At 44.5% G+C, this 18736-nt stretch overlaps 1 protein-coding gene across 1 annotated transcript in view; it reads left to right on the plus strand.

The window, feature by feature from the left end:
• Positions 1–18736, plus strand: part of brf1b (BRF1 RNA polymerase III transcription initiation factor subunit b) — a 140253-nt gene that overhangs the window by 108896 nt on the left and 12621 nt on the right. Inside the window, exon 17 of the mRNA XM_064925051.1 lies at positions 5691–5742. Within this exon, the coding sequence (XP_064781123.1) occupies positions 5691–5742 (52 nt within the window). The remainder of the gene's footprint in view (positions 1–5690; positions 5743–18736) is intronic.

The raw sequence follows: 18736 nt of genomic DNA on the forward strand, positions 1-18736 counted from the left end.
CATTAACAATGTCGAGACTGTATTTCTGATCAGTTTGATGTTATTTTAATGGACAATTTTTAAAATTTTCTTTAAAAAAACAAGGACATTTCTAAGTGACCCCAAACTTTTGAACGGTAGTGTATATTATACATTTTCCTATGCATTCAAAGCAATAAATATGGCACACAATAGCTCACTTTTGGCATTTTCCGAGAGTCATTGCTTTTCAGGCTAGCAACCGTTCACCTTTCTCAGACAGCATGTTGTTTATGCTGACGTCACAGTGGAATGGGGCTATTTCTGAAATGACTGGAATGTACGTAGATTGGAATTGACCCCAACACTAAAGTGAGAGTTTTGACCCCTGCCCCCCCAGACTCTTTGACTTGTGCTTGGGGAGGGAGGGTGAGAGGGGTGTGTCTGACAGCTGTGTGTCTCGTGCCAAACTGTGAAGTTTCCACCCCTGTGGGGGCTTCAGTGAGTGGTTCCGTTGTGTCTCTCACTCCACTTCAGTCAGCCACTGTCAACTAATGCCACATAATCTACCTCATCGTCAAAATCCACACCCAGGTCCAAAATCTACCCCTAGGCTCAGAATGTCATTCACACACACTTAAACCCAAATGCACATATCTTAACTGTTTCGGGACCACACCTTCCGATCACTCACACACACTCACACACTTACACTCCTCACGGCCACATTCTGATCACATATACAATGCTTACACATATTCACACACATTCTAAAACCCTCGACAGCCGCCTTGCACCCTCACCCTCATCATACAAGTGCTCACAGACCCTCCCCCCAATCACACACTTGCTCACACACAATTTACCCCCTCACATACGCAATAGTCACATCCACTTTGCTCCCACACACCCTTCACACACACACACACATTCTTGAGCACACACACACAGACATGAAAGCATGCACATGAAATGGGAAAGGCACACAAAAACAGAGACAGACAGACAGGCAGATCCAAGACACACACGCACACACACCAGTCCAAACCAGAGGGCCACCAGACTGCAAGGCCGTCAGAGCAGCCGTAGCACCTCAGTGCGTGGCCCCCGGTCACATTTCACCACCCCCAACAGAATGGGTGTCACTCTGCATTAGCCTCACACAGTGTCAAATCAGTCCCCAAGGACCATCTGGGAGCTCATATCATACGAGGACATGTATCCATCCCCAAGCCGTCCCCTCCCTGGCTAGTGAGAAAAGGCCAGTTAAGTAAAAACATTTTTTAAAGGGAGACGAGTAGCAAAAGTTCTACAAATGTGCTTATAGTTGCCCACAGAAACCATTTTGATATAACTGTTACATGACTGAACAGTATAGCTGCTCCTCAGAGAATGTCTGTGGAGTTCAACAGCGCAGTCAGTCTTTTTTAATCGGAGCCCCATTCATGTAATTAACTACCATATTGGTGAAGACTCTAGGGTGGAAATGGTCCTCATTTTAGGATGCCACACTAGCATTAACCACTTTTACATCCACAGTTTTTATGCGAGTAAAGTCATGCAATGCATTAAAAAAAAATCATGACAGGTGTGATGGAAACATGAAGTGTCGGTATAATTTCATAAATGTCGACAGACAATTTGTTAGTTCAACATGGTGGGATCTTTTTGTACCCCCTTTGCCCTCAGAACAGCCTCATTTCATGTCGACAGCATTCCACAGGGAATGGATGTCCTTTGGGTGGTGGACCATTCTTGATACACTGTTGAGCATGAAAAGCCCAGCAGCGTTACAGTTCTTGATGCAAACCGGTGCGCCTGGCACTTACTACCATACCCCATTCAAAGGCACTTCACTCTTTTGTCTTGCCAATTCACCCTCTGAATGGCACACATACACAATCCATGTCTCAATTGTCTTGAGGCTTAAAAATCCTTCTTTAACCTGTCTCCTCCCCTTCATCTACACTGATTGAAGTGGATTTACAAGTGACATCAATAAAGGATCATAGCTTTCACCTGGATTCTCCTGGTCAGTCTATGTCATGGAAAGAGCAGGTATCCTTAATGTTTTGTACACTCAGTATAAGTTATGATAAACTTTATGGTGGTTAAGTGATGGACGGGGATTTTCTATAAGTATTGATGATAGGTTATTATTTGAATGCTGGCGACATGATGATCAATGCTTGGCTGCCAATTATCAAATAGAAATGATATTGACCTTATCCATATCTCATCATATGACCTACCCTGTCCACCTACCCTGTCCACTGTTGTCTAGAAAGCAAGCACCAAAAACAGATTGGGCAAGTTTGCTGTTTATCGCAACCGTTTTTTTGCGATGGAAACACATTTAACTCATGTACAAGTGTGTATTAATACGCATGTTTGAATTGGAAATTTGTTTTTTGCATATCCCAACTCCCCCTGGAACACCCTCAGAGAGTGGGGTCACAGCCAGGGTCTGCTATTATCAACAGTGACCCTGGAGCAATTAGGGTTAAGTGTCTTGCTCAGGGACACATCAGCTTGGGGATTCTAGCCATCTTCCGGGTCAATGGCCCAACGCTCTAACCGCTAGGCTACCTGCCACCCTAACTAGGCTACCTACCACTCTGTGTCGTGTGCTAGTGTGTGTGTGTGTAATACGCACATGCGTTTCCTTCAAATGGATGCTCGTTATTACATCGGCAAGTGGCAACTCGTTCTAGGAAAATACCCTGATGCATTTTGAGAATTGAATTTGAAAACCATATAATACCTGATTGAATTGGCAGATGCTTTTGCTCGGGTCTGTCTGCTGTTGCATAGTTGCCCTCACAGACAGCATTAAGGCCCAGTGTGCAGTGTGCTCTGTAGAATTGCTATTGATTCCCTTCCATTACTTTTGGACCAAAATGGAAGGTCAGAATACTAACTGGCATGATAACAAAAATCAAAAGCGCTTCTACACACAACAAGCTGACCTTTTGACCTTTGTGTTCAATCAACCCAACCGAGTAGCTGTTTTATTGTATATGCACTGCGTGTGACTAAGATTCCTCACACCTCAATTTAATTTCACCTTCGCATCCAGACATTTCTGTATGTGTGGTTGTTGATTTCGTTTTTTGTCACTTTGTAACAAGTAAGGTCCGCTTGGTGCATTGATTTAAAACGTTAATAAGGCACCTATTGCTGGAACAAAAACAATTGGTGTACAATAACTTTTACAACTGTCCATTTATCTGAAAATAATACACACTCTAGAATGCCTTACAAGCACATCAGAATAAAGTATTCAACAATGCTGTGGTATACGATAACAAAAAACAAACCTGACATTTTGACCTTGAGTTCAATCAACCTTACGCTCTTTGATCCGCCTATCAGCTGTCTGACTGTATTCACACTGTGTGTATATGACTAAGATTCCTCACACCTCAATTCCGTTTCATGCTTGCATCCAGAATATTTCTGTATGTCTGCTGGTTAGCTGGCTGCACAGCACACCATGATCCGCCTATGACAGGATTATATAGCTATATATGCATCGACTGTATTTAACTTTAGGAAGCGTGCAAGCGCGAAACTCAGGACCCGCGGGCTACATGGCTATTATCTGGCCCATGCTGTAAGTGTATTAGTCACAGCTGGGCGAAAGAGAGCTCTCTGTCCAAGGCTATTGACTCACTCTACTCGGTTGTGTTACGGTTTGCTGAGCTCGCCATACCCACCCCAGGGATGGTTGTGTTTCTCCAGTAAGGGCGCACAGCAGTCCTAATGATAGTGTGGCACTGGTGAACTCGCTGGCACGCCGAGGAAGGTTATTGTGGTCTTTGTGGGGAGGACGTAGACATGGGATGTCTGGAAATGACATGCTTCTTCTTTATATTCCACCCATCTTTAATAGGTCTTTCTATGTGGCAGTGAGATTGAATTTGGAACATTTGAGTTATAAAAACACTAACAAACACACTGATTACTGAAAACTGTTGTGGCTAAAGCAGCAGTTTGATTCAACGTCTGCTCGCCTAGAATCAAACTACTAGCGCACCGCTAGCCACTGCTTTCAATGGAAGACGGAGGTTCAACCCACTGTATTTCTAGAAGCATGTGCCGTCAAACTACGCAGATGGCTAATGCTTACAGCCTCTCTTAATGAGGCTCGACAAAGGGAGAGAGAGCCCTGCTTGGCAAACGAGAAACGCTATCCCTCCCACACCTCTTTTTTTGCCTCCTCCCTTTCCCTAATCAGATTAATTAGTGGCACTTTCCCTTATCGAAGAGGAAAGCACTCCCACTGAGTCCTCAGGGAGACCCCCTATTTCTCTACAAGGGCGGTGGAAGAGGAGATGGGGAAATCTCTCTTCCATGCAGGGAGGGAGGGAGGGAGTGTTGTGTATGTGTGTCATGCTGGAGGGTGGGGGGTAGGAAGGGAGGGAGTTTGTTTGTATTTGCATTTGTTTGTGTGTAAACTATATTTAATGAATTAATTTGTCAGGGTATATGAGTTATGTTTGAGTGACTTAGTTGTGTATATGCCTGGGTTTGGTGTGGCTAGGGCACTTGTGTGTTTTGTTAAAATATTTCTTGCTGCTTTTCCTTTTTAACATGCTACACCTGCCTTCTATAAAGGCAATATTACAATTGCACTGATGGATAGAGTAGTCAGTGGTGTCTTATTTAGGCTGTGGCCACATTTATATTTTGTGTCAGAGATGATTGTCAGATAAAAAATGCACAAATTGGTCTGTCTTTTATTTATGCAACTTGTATGAAAATAGTTGACTTGGGCTGTCATTTGACCATTAAAAGCAGACAAATGATGAATGCATGTATGATTTCATCCATGTTCATGCGTCCCAATGTGGCCGGCTGCCTGAGTTAGAGGAAACTCCCCAACTAACAGGTGCCATAAAACAGCCTTACAGACGTAGCCTACCTTAGAGAAATACAGTACCACCTCATTCTGCTTCTCCAAACCGAAACACCTCAAGGTCACTTTCTATCCAACCTTCCAGAATCCCTCATTTCCCCCACTTCCCCCTTAAGACTAATTAACTTTGTAAGAGAGCGCTTTTTGATATAAGCCTTAAATAGCATTAGCTTTAAATAGTAGCGTTTGATGTTAAAAGCTGATTTCTAGCCAATTTAGCCCCAGCGTTTCATCAATGCCAGAGGGTTTCTTGAACCCCAGCGGGGAAGGTCTTGGACTGAAATGTTTCAAATGCACAGGTTTGAAAGTCAAAACGGCAAGTAGGTTGAAGGGTGGGCGGGGTTGTTAATTTGCTGTAATAAATAGTTTATTTCCAGAAAACTTGTTTTTTTTATTGGAAGAGAGGTTGGTGAGTCTTTTGCGTTCAATTATAATGTAGAAAATGATTATAATTTTTGTATCTTTATATAACTAGACAAGTCAGTTAAGAACAAATTCTTATTTACAATGACGGCCTACCCCGGCCAAACCCGGACGACGCTGGGCCAATTGTGCGCCACCCTATGGGACCCCCAATCACGGACGGATGTGATACAGCCTGGAATCGAACCAGGGACTGTAGTGACCGCCTCTTACACTGAGATGCAGTGCCTTAGATCTCTGCGCCACTCAGGAGTCCTAGAATGTAGGAGGTGTACTAGTTTGGTAAATTGTGTAGCATTCTGTTTTTTCATCGAGTGTTAACTAAGGTTACTCATGCTTGTGCTCTCTTTTTCAATTCTGATGGTTTAGACGTTCTTCTCTCTTTCAGACTCCGTCCACTTATATCCTCTGCAACCAAGAAGAAGAGAGCCGCTTCACAGGTGAGCCCCACCACACACAACAAAATCTAAATTCAGTAACCCTTTATTTTACAGCCTGGTATTTAACAGATAGTTACTTTGAAATTACAGTTATATAATAATTGCATAAACATTACAATTTAGTTTCTTTGAGATTCATTTACATAAGCGTAGTTTGTACCATTTGGTACCAGGTAGTTATAAATTATGTGAGGTAAGTACCAGAAGTATCCATTGTTACCACGTAGTTTCCTAGTAAATACAACGTAAATACCACCTTAAACTGAGCTGTAAAATAAACTGTATTTAATGCGACTTGAAAAAATTAGGATGACCATTTTCAGACCTGCCAACCTGCAAACATTTTGCATACCATGCCCGCAATTTAAGGTCAAAGTACTCTGGTTAAAAAACTACTCTAAAATATTAAAAAAGAGGCTTCGAGCTGGCACATTGTGGTTTTAGACTCAACCGTTTGAAGTTGGAGCTGAGCCAATCATACATTTTCAAAACTAAAGAGATAATCGTGGAAACAGCAAAGGGAGCACCCCCCTATTCACCTCGATGGGACAGCAGTGGAGAAGGTGGAAAGTGTTAAGTTCCTTGGTGTACATATCACCAACAAACTGAAATGGTCCACATACACAGAGTGTGATGAAGAAGGCACAACAGCGCCTCTTCAACTTCAGGAGGCTGAAAAAATGTGTCTTGTCACCGAAAACCCTCAGTAACTTTTACAGTTGCACAATTGAGAGCATCCTGTCAGGCTGTATCACTCCCTGGTACTGCTACTGCACCGGCCATAACCGCAGGGCTCTCAAGAGGGTTGTGCGGTCTGCACAACGCATCACTGGGGGCAAACTACCTACGCTCCAGGACACCTACAACACCCGATGTCACAGGAAGGCAGAAGATCATCAAGGACATTAACCACCCGAGCCACTACCTGTTCACCCCGCTACCATCCAGAAGGCGAGTTCAATACAGGTGCATCAAAGCTGGAGAGATTGAAAAACAGCTTCTCTCTCATGGCCATCAGATTGTTAAACAGCCACTACCAGCACAGAGAGACGGCTGCCTACCTACAGACTTGATATCATTGGCCACTTTAATAAATGGAACACTAGTCACTTTAATAATGCCACTTCAAGAATGTTTACATATCTCACATTAGTCGTGGCAAAGAAGGGGGTCGAGTGGTAAATGGCAGATATGTGAGAGCAGAACTAATAAACGGGCTCTGCCCGATCACTAAAATGGCCACCCCTGTCAGAACTACAGATCACAAAATGTCCGACCACCAAAACTACAAGTCCCAGAAGCAAGGGGAACCCTCAGAAGGTGGAGCCAACCCACAGATAAAGGGTCAAGAAAAACCAGGAAGAGAAGAAGAGAGTGCTGGAAGGATCTATGAACAATAGAGAAAGAGACAATTTACCGTGTATGAGCTGGACTGTTTTGGACTTACCTGTTGGCGTTTGGACCTGGACCTACCGAGAACCCGATTCGTGTACCGAACCCTTCTATCCTTGACCTCGCCTACGGCCTGGGTGGACCAGGACGAAGAAACAAACACACAGGTACTGTCCTGTTCGAAAGAACTCTCATTCTTGGGTGATTTGGTGACAGTTTACCACTTAGTTTGTGACAAACGCTCCTAACCTTGAAGAGGTTTGCCACACGTGGTGGAGGATGCGGGCATGGACTAACCATACCACTGGTTAGGTAGAAGAAAAAGAAAAATGTTCAGTTAGCACTCCAAAGGGGAGTCAGGTTTTTTTGTGGCTTTGTTTGGTTAGGACAGTTTCTCAGGAAAATGAGTATAGAGGGAGCCATACAGGCCCTGTTACAAGCGGCGGCCGCCCAACAAGAGGGCAACTAGAGCTCAACAAATAGCTCATCAGGATGCAATGCGAATGTATCAGGACACGTTACAGGTCCAGCACCGCACCAACCAGCTGCTCAGAGAAGAGCAAGAGAGAAACACCCGGGAGTTAAGAGAAGGCCTAAAGGGTCTAGCGGACCAAATTGGGGCTCAATTACCAGCTGCAAATACCCAGAGGAGGGCCAATCATTTTCTTCAAAAAATGACAGCGCAGGATGATGTGGAAGCATATCTTACCACCTTCGAAAGGACGGCAGAGAGGGAGAAGTGGCCAAAGAAGAATGGGCAGGGCTTCTGGCACCATACCTGGCAGGGGACGCTCAAAAAGCGTATTTCGACCTGGAGTTGAAAGATGCACAGGATTACGATAAACTAAAGGGAGAGATCCTGACTAGACTGGGAGTGACCAATACCGTGAGGGCACACCGCTTCCACCAGTGGTCCTACCGACCGGGACAACCCCCACGAACACAGATGTTCGACTTGATTCACCTGGCACGGAAATGGTTGCGACCAGAGACCCGGTCATCCGCCGAGATCGTCGAGACCATCGTACTCAACCAGTTTCAGCGAGGTCTACCCCAAGAAGTGAGACGATGGGTTGGCCAGAACGAGGTACTTTCCGCCGACCATCTCGTGGGCCTGGTTGAACGGTATTGTATGGCAGGAACAGCTGAGCAGGCACAGGAGGAAAGATTCCCGTTCCCCAGGCATGGGCAAACCAGCGGACAGGGTAAGGCTGTCCCAGCATATAGAGGGGGAAGAGAGCAGCGTGGGGCCATGAGGAAAGAATCAGAATCAGGCCGAGACACTAAGGGAAAAAACGGAAACCGGGACTGGGTCTTCCCTCGACACCCAGGACATATTGCAGCCTACTGCCCTATTAAAGAAGAGCCAATGCAATGTAACCTCGGTGAAAATGAAGATGATATATGGTATGCATGTCCTGTTGTAACCACTGTACTTGAAAGATCAAGAAACAAACATATGTGCAGGGTGAAGGTTGAAGGGAAAGAGGTTGAAGCACTGCTGGATTCCGGCAGTATGCTAACCCTGGTCGTTGCAAGCCTAGTGCCGAATCATAAACTGGATACAAGACAGGATATCAGTGTTACATGCATTCATGGGGATACCCGTCTGTACCCCACGGCCTTAGTGAGCATACAAACAGAGGACGGTCTGCTGGATTATGAGGTCAGTGTGGTCCCAAAGATGCCATATGATGTAATATTGGGTAGAGACTTTCCTAACTTTGCGAAGTTAGGCCACAAGAATGGCATATTTGAGAAGCCAACAACCCTGACCAAGCAGGAAGAAGCATGGGGCCTTCAACCAAAGCCAGGAAAAGAGGTCTCCCAGGGGAAAACATCACAAGTGCTAGTAGGGGAGGAGGAGGATGAAGTGGCAAACCTCGCTGATAACGAACAGCCCGGTACTAGTGGGGCTGGGGTCGGTCTGAATCCAGAGGACGACGATCTAGAACCCGCAGACCTGGCGCAGGTTCCTTGACTAATTTTGGGACTGCCCAAAACCAGGATCCAACCCTGCAGCAAGCCAGAGCAGATGTGCAGGTCGTAGATGGTACTCCCATAAATGATGGTATGATGCCTAATAGTTTTCCCCACTTCATCATGAAAAAGGGTTTGGTGTACAGAGTCTCGAAAATAGGGGTTGATGTGGTGGAACAGTTGTTGGTTCCCACTCGGTACCGGAGGACATTACTGGATCTAGCTCATGGGCACATTCTGGGTGGACACCTTGGTATCGATAAAACCCGAGACCGGATTGTAAGGAGGTTTTACTGGCCAGGAATTCAAGCTGAAGTGGCTCGGCATTGTGGAGAGTGCCCGGAGTGCCAGTTAACTTCTTGGAACTCTAGGGGCGCAATTTCATTTTTGGATGAAAAACGTTCCCGTTTTAAACAAGATATTTTGTCACAAAAAGATGCTCAACTATGCATATAATTGCTACTGTTCGAAAGAAAACACTCTGACGTGTCCAGAAATACAAAGATCTTCTCTGTGCGTGCCCTTTAACGTGAGCTTCAGGCAAAACCAAGATGAGATGGCATCCAGGAAATGACAAGGATTTTTGAGGCTCTGTTTGTCATGATCTCCTTATATGGCTGTGAACGCAAGAGGAATGAATCAACCCTCTCTGTCGTTTCCCCAAGGTGTCTGCAGCATTGTGACGTATTTGTAGGCAGATCATTGGAAGATTGACCATAAGAGACCACATTTACCACGTGTCCGCCCGGTGTCCTGCGCCGAAATTGGTGCGCAAAAGTCACCTGCCAGTATTTTTCCAAGGAATACAGAGAGGAAAGCAAGCTTCCACGAACTGCATGTCAATGAAGAGATATGTGAAAAAACACCTTGAGGACTGATTCCAAACAACGTTTGCCATGTTTCGGTCGATATTATGTAGTTAATCCGGAAAAAGTTTTACGTTGTAGGTGACTGCATTTCGGTTCGTTTCAGTAGCCAGGCGCAATGTAGAAAACGGAACGATTTCTCCTACACACAGACGCTTTCAGGAAACACTGCGCATTTGGCATGTGACTGAGAGTCTCCTCATTGAAAACATCAGAAGCTCTTCAAAGGTAAATGATTTTATTTATTTGGTTATCTGGCTTTTGTGAAAATGTTACGTGCTACATGCTACACAAAATGCTATGCTAGCTTTGCATACTCTTACACAAATTAGTCCATTTCTATGGTTCAAAAGCATATTTTGAAAATCTGAGATGACAGTGTTGTTAAGAAAAGGCTAAGCTTGAGAGCAAACGCATTATTTTAATTTTATTTGCGATTTTCAGAAATCGTTAATCGTTAAGGATGGGAAGAACTGGGATTGCATGTTGCCGTATCTGATGTTTGCCATTAGAGAGGTTCCTCAAGCCTCGCTGGGGTTTTCTCCCTTTGAGCTGGTATATGGGAGGCATCCCCGGGGAATCTTAGACATCGCCCGGGAAACCTGGGAGCACCAATCCACCCCGTATATTAGTGTCATAGAGCACGTCACGGCAATGCAAGACAGGATAGCCACAGTCATGCCCATCGTCAGAGAGCACATGAGACAAGCACAGGCGCACCAGCGGCACACTTATAACCGGCAGGCTACCCTGAGGGAATTTCAACCGGGAGATAAGGTGTTAGTGCTGATCCCCACGGTAGAGTGTAAACTACTGGCCACATGGAAAGGACCATATGAAGTAGTGGAGAGAATAGGAGAAGTCAATTATCGGATCCGACAGCCAGGTCGACGGCCCCAGAAACAGATTTATCACATAAATCTGTTAAAATCATGGAGAGAGAGAGAAACACTAATGGTCACATACCCCACACACACTCAGGAGACAGCCAAAGTAAATATCTCACCCACTCTGTCCCCAGCACAAGTACAGGAAGTAAAGACCCTGATCCAGAAGAACAGAGATGTGTTTTCAGAGGTACCTGGCCGAACTGAGGTTACGGCTCATGATATCGTTTCCCTACCAGGGAGAAAAGGGAGTATGAGGCCATATCGGGTACCCGAGGCTCGACGGACCGCGATTAGAGCAGAGGTGGAGAAAATGTTGACAGCTGGAGTGATCGAAGAGTCACATAGTGAGTGGTCTAGCCCAATTGTGATGGTCTCCAAGCCCGATGGGTCTTTGCGGTTCTGTAACGACTTTCGGAAGGTAAATGAAATCTCCAAGTTTGATGCCTACCACATGCCCCGAGTAGATGAACTACTGGAGAAAATTGGTAATGCTCGGTACATTACGACTCTTGATCTGACAAAAGGGTACTGGCAAATTCCTCTGACCCCCAGGGCCAAAGAAAAGACAGCCTTTGCAACACCTGACGGTTTGTTTCAATACACCGTCATGCCATTCGGCTTACACGGGGCCCCAGCCACCTTTTCAACGGCTCATGGACAAAGTCCTAAAACCGCACAAAGCATATGCCGCAGCTTATTTAGATGACGTGGGGATCTACAGCCCAGATTGGGAATCCCACTTACCCCGGGTACAGGCAGTGTTAGACGCCCTTAGAAAGGCAGGGCTCACGGCAAACCCTGCCAAGTGTTATGTGGGGTTAGAGGAAACAGAGTATCTGGGATACACTGTGGGAAGAGGGTTAATCAAACCCCAACATAAGAAGGTGAAGGCAATTAGAGAATGGCCGAAACCAGTAAATAAGAAGCAGGTTCGAGCCTTCCTAGGGCTGACGGGTTACTACCGGAAGTTCATCCCAAGTTATGCCACAGTGGCCGCCCCACTTACCGACATGACTAGAGCCAGAGGGCCAAACATGGTCAAATGGGATGAAAGGGCCACCAAAGCATTTAGGACATTACAGGAGGCTCTCTGCTGTAATCCAGTGCTGGTGGTACCAGACTTTGAGAGAGAGTTTATGGTTCAGACGGATGCCTCAGAGGTCGGCTTGGGAGCAGTGCTATCCCAAGAGGTAGAAGGGGTGGAACACCCCATCCTGTTTTTAAGCAGGAAGCTGGAACCACGGGAAACCAACTACTCAGTCGTTGAGAAAGAGGCGCTGGCAGTAAAGTGGGCTCTAGAAAGCCTGAAATACTACCTGCTGGGGTGCCACTTCACCCTCATCAGTGACCATGCCCCACTCACCTGGATGCATAGGGCTAAAGAGAAGAACGCTCGGGTGATGCGGTGGTTTTTGAGTCTCCAACCGTTTCATTTTGACTTGAAACACAGAGCAGGGAAGGAAATGGGAAACGTGGATGGGTTATCCCGCATGCACGCATATTTTGCTGCGGTAACCCGACCTAGGGGGTCGGATCTAGGGGGAGAGATGTGTGGCAAAGAAGGGGGTCGAGTGGTAAATGGCAGATATGTGAGAGCAGAACTAATAAACGGGCTCTGCCCGATCACTAAAATGGCCACCCCTGTCAGAACTACAGATCAAAATGTCCGACCACCAAAACTACAAGTCCCAGAAGCAAGGGGAACCCTCAGAAGGTGGAGCCAACCCACAGATAAAGGGTCAAGAAAAACCAGGAAGAGAAGAAGAGAGTGCTGGAAGGATCTATGAACAATAGAGAAAGAGACAATAGAGATTGGCTGGATTTACCGTGTATGAGCTGGACTGTTTTGGACTTACCTGTTGGCGTTTGGACCTGGACCTACCGAGAACCCGATTCGTGTACCGAACCCTGCTATCCTTGACCTCGCCTACGGCCTGGGTGGACCAGGACGAAGAAACAAACACACAGGTACTGTCCTGTTCGAAAGATCTCTCATTCTTGGGTGATTTGGTGACAGTTTACCACTTAGTTTGTGACAAACGCTCCTAACCTTGAAGAGGTTTGCCACAGTATATACTGTATACTGTATCCTTCACTATCTATTCTTTACTATCTATTGCAGCTTAGCCGCTCTGTCACTGCTCATCCATATATTTTATACTTATATATTCTTATCCCATTCCTTTACGTAGGCCGTCAATGTAAATAAGAATTTGTTCTTAACTGACTTGCCTAGTTAAATAAAGGTTACATTTACTAGATTGTGTGTATTAGGTTTTGTTTTGAAATTTGTTAGATTTAGTTTAGTTTTTGTTGTGGAATTGTTAGATATTACCTGTTAGATACTGCTGCACTGTTGGATCTAGAAGTGTAAGCATTTTGCTCCACTCGCAATAACATCTGCTAACCATGTGTATGTAACCAATAACATTTGATTTGATTTGAATGCATTTAAATGAACATGTGTTCTTTGTAAAAAAGTAATTTTCTGGAAATTCTTTCCCCAATGCGTTTAAGCCAATCAGTTGTGTTGTGACAAGGTAGGGGTGGTATACAGAAGATAGCCCTATTTGGTGAAAGACCAAGTCCATATTATGGCAAGAACAGCTCAAAAAAGCAAAGAGAAACGACAGTCCATCATTACTTTAAGACATGAAGGTCAGTCAATCCGGGAACATCAAGAACTTTGAAAGTTTCTTCAAGTGCAGTCTCAAAAACCATCAAGCACTAAGATGAAACTGGCTCTGATGAGGACCGACACAGGAAAGAAAGACCCAGAATTACCTCTGCGCAGGGGATAAGTTTATTCGAGTTACCAGCCCCAGAAATTGCAGCCCAAATAAATGCTTCACATAGTTCAAGTAACAGACACATCAACATCAACTATTCAGAGGAGACTGTGAATCAGGCCTTCATTGCCAAATTTATTCAAGGAAACAACTACTAAAGGACACCAATAAGAAGGAGAGACTTGCTTGGGCCAAGGAAAACAAGCAATGGGCATTAGACCGGTGGAAATCTGTCCTTTGGTCTGATGAGTCAAAACTTGAGATTTTTGGTTCCAACTGCCGTGTCTTTGTGAGACAGAGAGTAGATTAAGCATGGAGGAGGAGGTGCGATGGTGTGGGGGTGCTTTGCTGGCAACACTGTCTATGATTTAGAATTGAAGGCACACTTAATCAGCAATCTGCAGCGATACGCCATCCCATCTGGTTTGCGCTTAGTCGGACTATCATTTGTTTTTCATCAGGACAATAACCCAACACACCTCCAGGATGTGTAAGGGCTATTTGACCAAGAAGGAGAGTGATGGAGTACTGCATCAAATGACCTGGTCTCCAAAATCACCTGACCTCAACCCAATTGAGATAGTTTGGGATGAGCTTGACCACAGAGTGAAGGAAAAGCAGCCAACAAGTGCTCAGAGTATGTGGGAACTCCTTCAAAACTGTTGGAAAAGCATTCCAGGTGAAGCTGGTAGAATGCCAAGAGTGTGCAAAGCTGTCATCAAGGCAAAGGGTGGCTTCTTTGAAGAATCTAAAATGTAGAAAATAGTACAAATAAAGAAAAACCCTTGAATGAGTAGGTGTGTCCCAACTTTTGACTGGTACTGTATATATACACTGTACTTCAAAATAACTAAAACCAAATCGAAACTGTGTAGAAATTATAATGGACCTACATTCTAACAGTTTGTTGACTGTGTCCAGCTCGCTCATAAACACCTGAATGAAAGCTAGACAGTCAGGGGAATAATAAAAAAAATGACAGCTAGGAAATATTTTTTTAAATTCAGTGCGGCCCTCCGGACCTCGTTGATGACCGAATGTGGCCCCCAAGGCAAAATTAGTTTGACACCGCTGCGTGGGAATAATAATTACCCCTACATTTGACCTAAAATCATGTAAAGGTGTCATTGAGACCACCTCAATTTAATTCTGGATCAAACACTAGACTACTGTTATGGCTATATTGTTTGATTTAATTTAAGACACTAGGTTTCAGGAAATGGCAGTTACAGGTTTTTAAAAATGCTAAATGCTCCAACTTCCTGAGGGGGTCACAACATTTACATTTAAGTCATTTAGCAGACGCTCTTATCCAGAGCGACTTACAACCTTTGACCTTCATCAGCACCACCTTGTCAGAAAATGCTAGGGAGAGCCCTGATTGAAAATATATTTTTAGGTAGTTTCTAAAGACCAGCCAATTACCAAGTATCCATAGCAGTCTATATCCTACCATTCCTACTCTTAGGAATAAATAAACAGAAAACTCACGAACGACTAGTAAATCTCAAACCACAACTGGGTCACACAGCTGCATAAGACAAAGACATATTGACACAAGCACTGGTATTTAAACCTTCCTCCTATGCTGAGTCTCCTTACACATCTGGACAGCCAATAGATAGATCACTTTAGTGATTCCTGTTCTTTCTCACTTCATTTGAGCTGACCTCAACCAAACTCCTCACTCCTCCCCAACTCACGGTTGTCCTGTTGACTTGTACCAGACTGTGGCTTTTCTCCTTTCCATAGGAAATACCCCTCTCTTCCTCAGTGACATGAATAAGGATATTTCATATTTTCAAGTTTAGAAGTCAGAACCCATCAGTCCCCCCTTTTGAACAATAATTCCATACTGTTTAACATGATATAAACTTGGAAATTAATTAGAAATTAACCAAAAAAATAAAACATGTTCAAGAAACAAAAAATGGGCTTCCCGGGTGGCGCAGTGGTTACAGCGCCCGCTGTGCCACCAGAGAATCTGGGTTCGCGCCCAGGCTCTGTCGTAACCGGCAGCGACCGGGAGGTCCGTGGGGCGACGCAAAATTGGCCTAGCGTCGTCCGGGTTAGGGAGGGTTTGGCCGGTAGGGATATTCTTTTCTCATCGCGCACCAGCGACTCCTGTGGTCGGGCCAGGCACAGTACGCGCTAACCAAGTTTGCCAGGTGCATGGTGTTTCCTCTGACACATTGGTGCGACTGGCTTCCGGGATGGATGCGCGCTGTGTTAAGAAGCAGTGCGGCTTGGTTGGGTTGACTTTCAACCTTTGTAGCGATGAGACAAGATAGTAGCTACTAAAACAATTAGATACCACGAAATTGGGGAGAAACGAAAAAGAAAAACAAAACATGATTATCATCTCCGAGACGTATGGCCTCTGATCTGTAATCACCCTATGCACACTCTTATTTCCCTTTCTCGTCAGACAACTGAAAATGGCATTTCAGCTGGAGCTTTTGACTGTCTCTATTTCCTCCTACTGCTTCCTAAGAGAGTGATAGCACAAGACTAATAATGTGTCAAGCTATGCATAATTATACATTTGAAGTCGGAAGTTTAAATGCACTTAGGTTGGAGTCATTAAAACTCGTTTTTCAACCACTCCACAAATTCCTTGTTAACAAACTATAGTTTTGGCAAGTCGGTTAGGAAGTCTAGTCATTTTTCCAACAATTGTTTACAGACAGATTATTTGACTTATAATTCACTGTATCACAATTCCAGTGGGTCAGAAGTTTACAAACACTAAATTGACTGTGCCTTTAAACAGCTTTGAAAATTATGTCATGGCTTTAGAAGTTTCTGATTGGCTAATTGACATCATTTGAGTCAATTGGAGGTGTATCTGTGGATGTATTTCAAGGCCTACCTTCAAACTCAGTGCCTATTTGCTTGACATCATGGGAAAATCAAAAGAAATCAGCCAAGACCTCAGAAAAAAAATTGCAGACCTCAACAAGTCTGGTTCATCCTTGGGAGCAATTTCAAAATGCCTGAAGGTACCATGTTCACCTGTAAAAACAATAGTACGCAAGTATAAACACCATGGGACCATGCAGCCGTCATACCGCTCAGGAAGGAGACGCGTTCTGTCTCCTAGAGATGAGCGTACCTTGGTGTGAAAAGTGCAAATCAATCCCAGAACAACAGCAAAGGACCTTGTGAAGATGCTGGAGGAAACGGGTACAAAAGTATCTATATCCACAGTAATATGAGTCCTATATCGAAATAATCTGAAAGGCCGCTCAGCAAGGAAGAAGCCACTGCTCCAAAACCGCCATAAAAAAGCCAGACTACGGTTTGCAACTGCACATGGGGACAAAGATCGTACTTTTTGGAGAAATGTTCTCTGGTCTGATGAAACAAAAATATAACTACTTGGCCATAATGACCATCGTTATGTTTGGAGGAAAAAGGGAGAGGCTTGCAAGCAGAAGAACACCATCCCAACGATGAGGCACAGGGGTGGCAGCATCGTGTTGTTGGGGTGCTTTGCTGCAGGAGGGACTGGTGCACTTCACAAAATAGATAGCATCATGAGGCAGGAAAATTATGTGGATATATTGGAGCAACATCTCAAGACATCAGTCAGGAAGTTAAAGCTTGGTCGCAAATGGTTCTTCCAAATGGACAATAACCCCAAGCATGCTTCCAAAGTTGTGGCAAAATGGCTTAATAACAACAAAGTCAAGGTATTGGAGTGGCCAGCACAAAGTCCTGACCTCAATCCTATAGAAAATTTGTGGGCAGAACTGGAAAAGTGTGTGCGAGCAAGGAGGCCTACAAACCTGACTCAGTTACACCAGCTCTGTCAGGAGGAATGGGCCAATATTCACCCAACTTATTGTGGGAAGCTTGTGGAAGGATACCTGAAAAGTTTGACCCAAGTTAAACAATTTAAAGGCAATGCTACCAAGTACTAATTGAGTGCATGTAAACTTCTGACCCACAGGGAATGTGATGAAAGAATTTTAAGCTTAAATATATTATTCTCTACTAGTATTCTGACATTTCACATTCTTAAAATGAAGCGGTGATCCTAACTGACCTTAGACAGAACATTTTTACTAGGATTAAATGTCAGGAATTGTGAAAAACGGAGTTTAAATGTATTTGGCTAAGGTGTATGTAAACTTCCGACTTCAACTGTAAATGCAAGGAAAAACCAGTTTGATAACAAAACGATTCCCATTCTCTTTTCACCTGACTCTATTCCTTCGGGATACTTTTTCTGCTGGGTTACACAAAAATGAAGGTTCTAAAAAACCTCCTCATGCTTTCACCCAGTCTTCCCCTGTCCGGCCACAGGTTTCAAAAAGGTGTTCCCAAGCCATGTCAATTTCACTTCTCTCCCATCTCCTTCCTCCTGAATGGCCACCCGATATACACGTGTGGTGGCCTTAATCAACTTTACCTCATCTGGAGGTAACTCAGCACTGTATATACGTTTCACATCAATTCCCTCAGAAGATGATATCCCAACAATGCTACTAAAGTAACCCCTGCTACTACTAACACTGCCCATGACGCATACTTCCAAATCCCTAATTTGAGCCGTAGTCCAATTCCATGCTGTTACTATAATATCCTTCGCCATACTGCCGCTCCTTCAGTTACTGTATCTACAGCGACTGCCGTGAGAATAGCTATTGCATGGAATCTGTCTCCTGCTCTCCTATTGTCTTTGTGGTTCACTGATAGATCTAGGACTAACCCTTTCAGATACTCCCTACCTGTCTCCCAACTCATACCCGGTTCCCTAGCACCCAACACTTTCAATGACCTGTGTTCTGCTACGGTCGATACCTTCTTTGACAAACTCATCATTGAACGTTAACAATAGTGTCTGAAATGACAACAGTATCTCTGCCACAATAATATGGGTATGTGTGACGTAATGATTTAACTTCATAGTTGTCTCTATATTGTGCAAAGTTAGCTCGTAGAACAGGAAGGACAGCTATTCCATGGTATCACTCTGCACAGCGGAGTGGTATTGTTCCCCAGACTCTACTAACCCCTTCCTTAATTTATGAGCCACACAGATCTCCACCCCAGACACATTCCATCCCGC

This window comes from Oncorhynchus masou, chromosome 19, assembly GCF_036934945.1.
Source record: "Oncorhynchus masou masou isolate Uvic2021 chromosome 19, UVic_Omas_1.1, whole genome shotgun sequence".
NCBI lineage: Eukaryota > Metazoa > Chordata > Actinopteri > Salmoniformes > Salmonidae > Oncorhynchus > Oncorhynchus masou.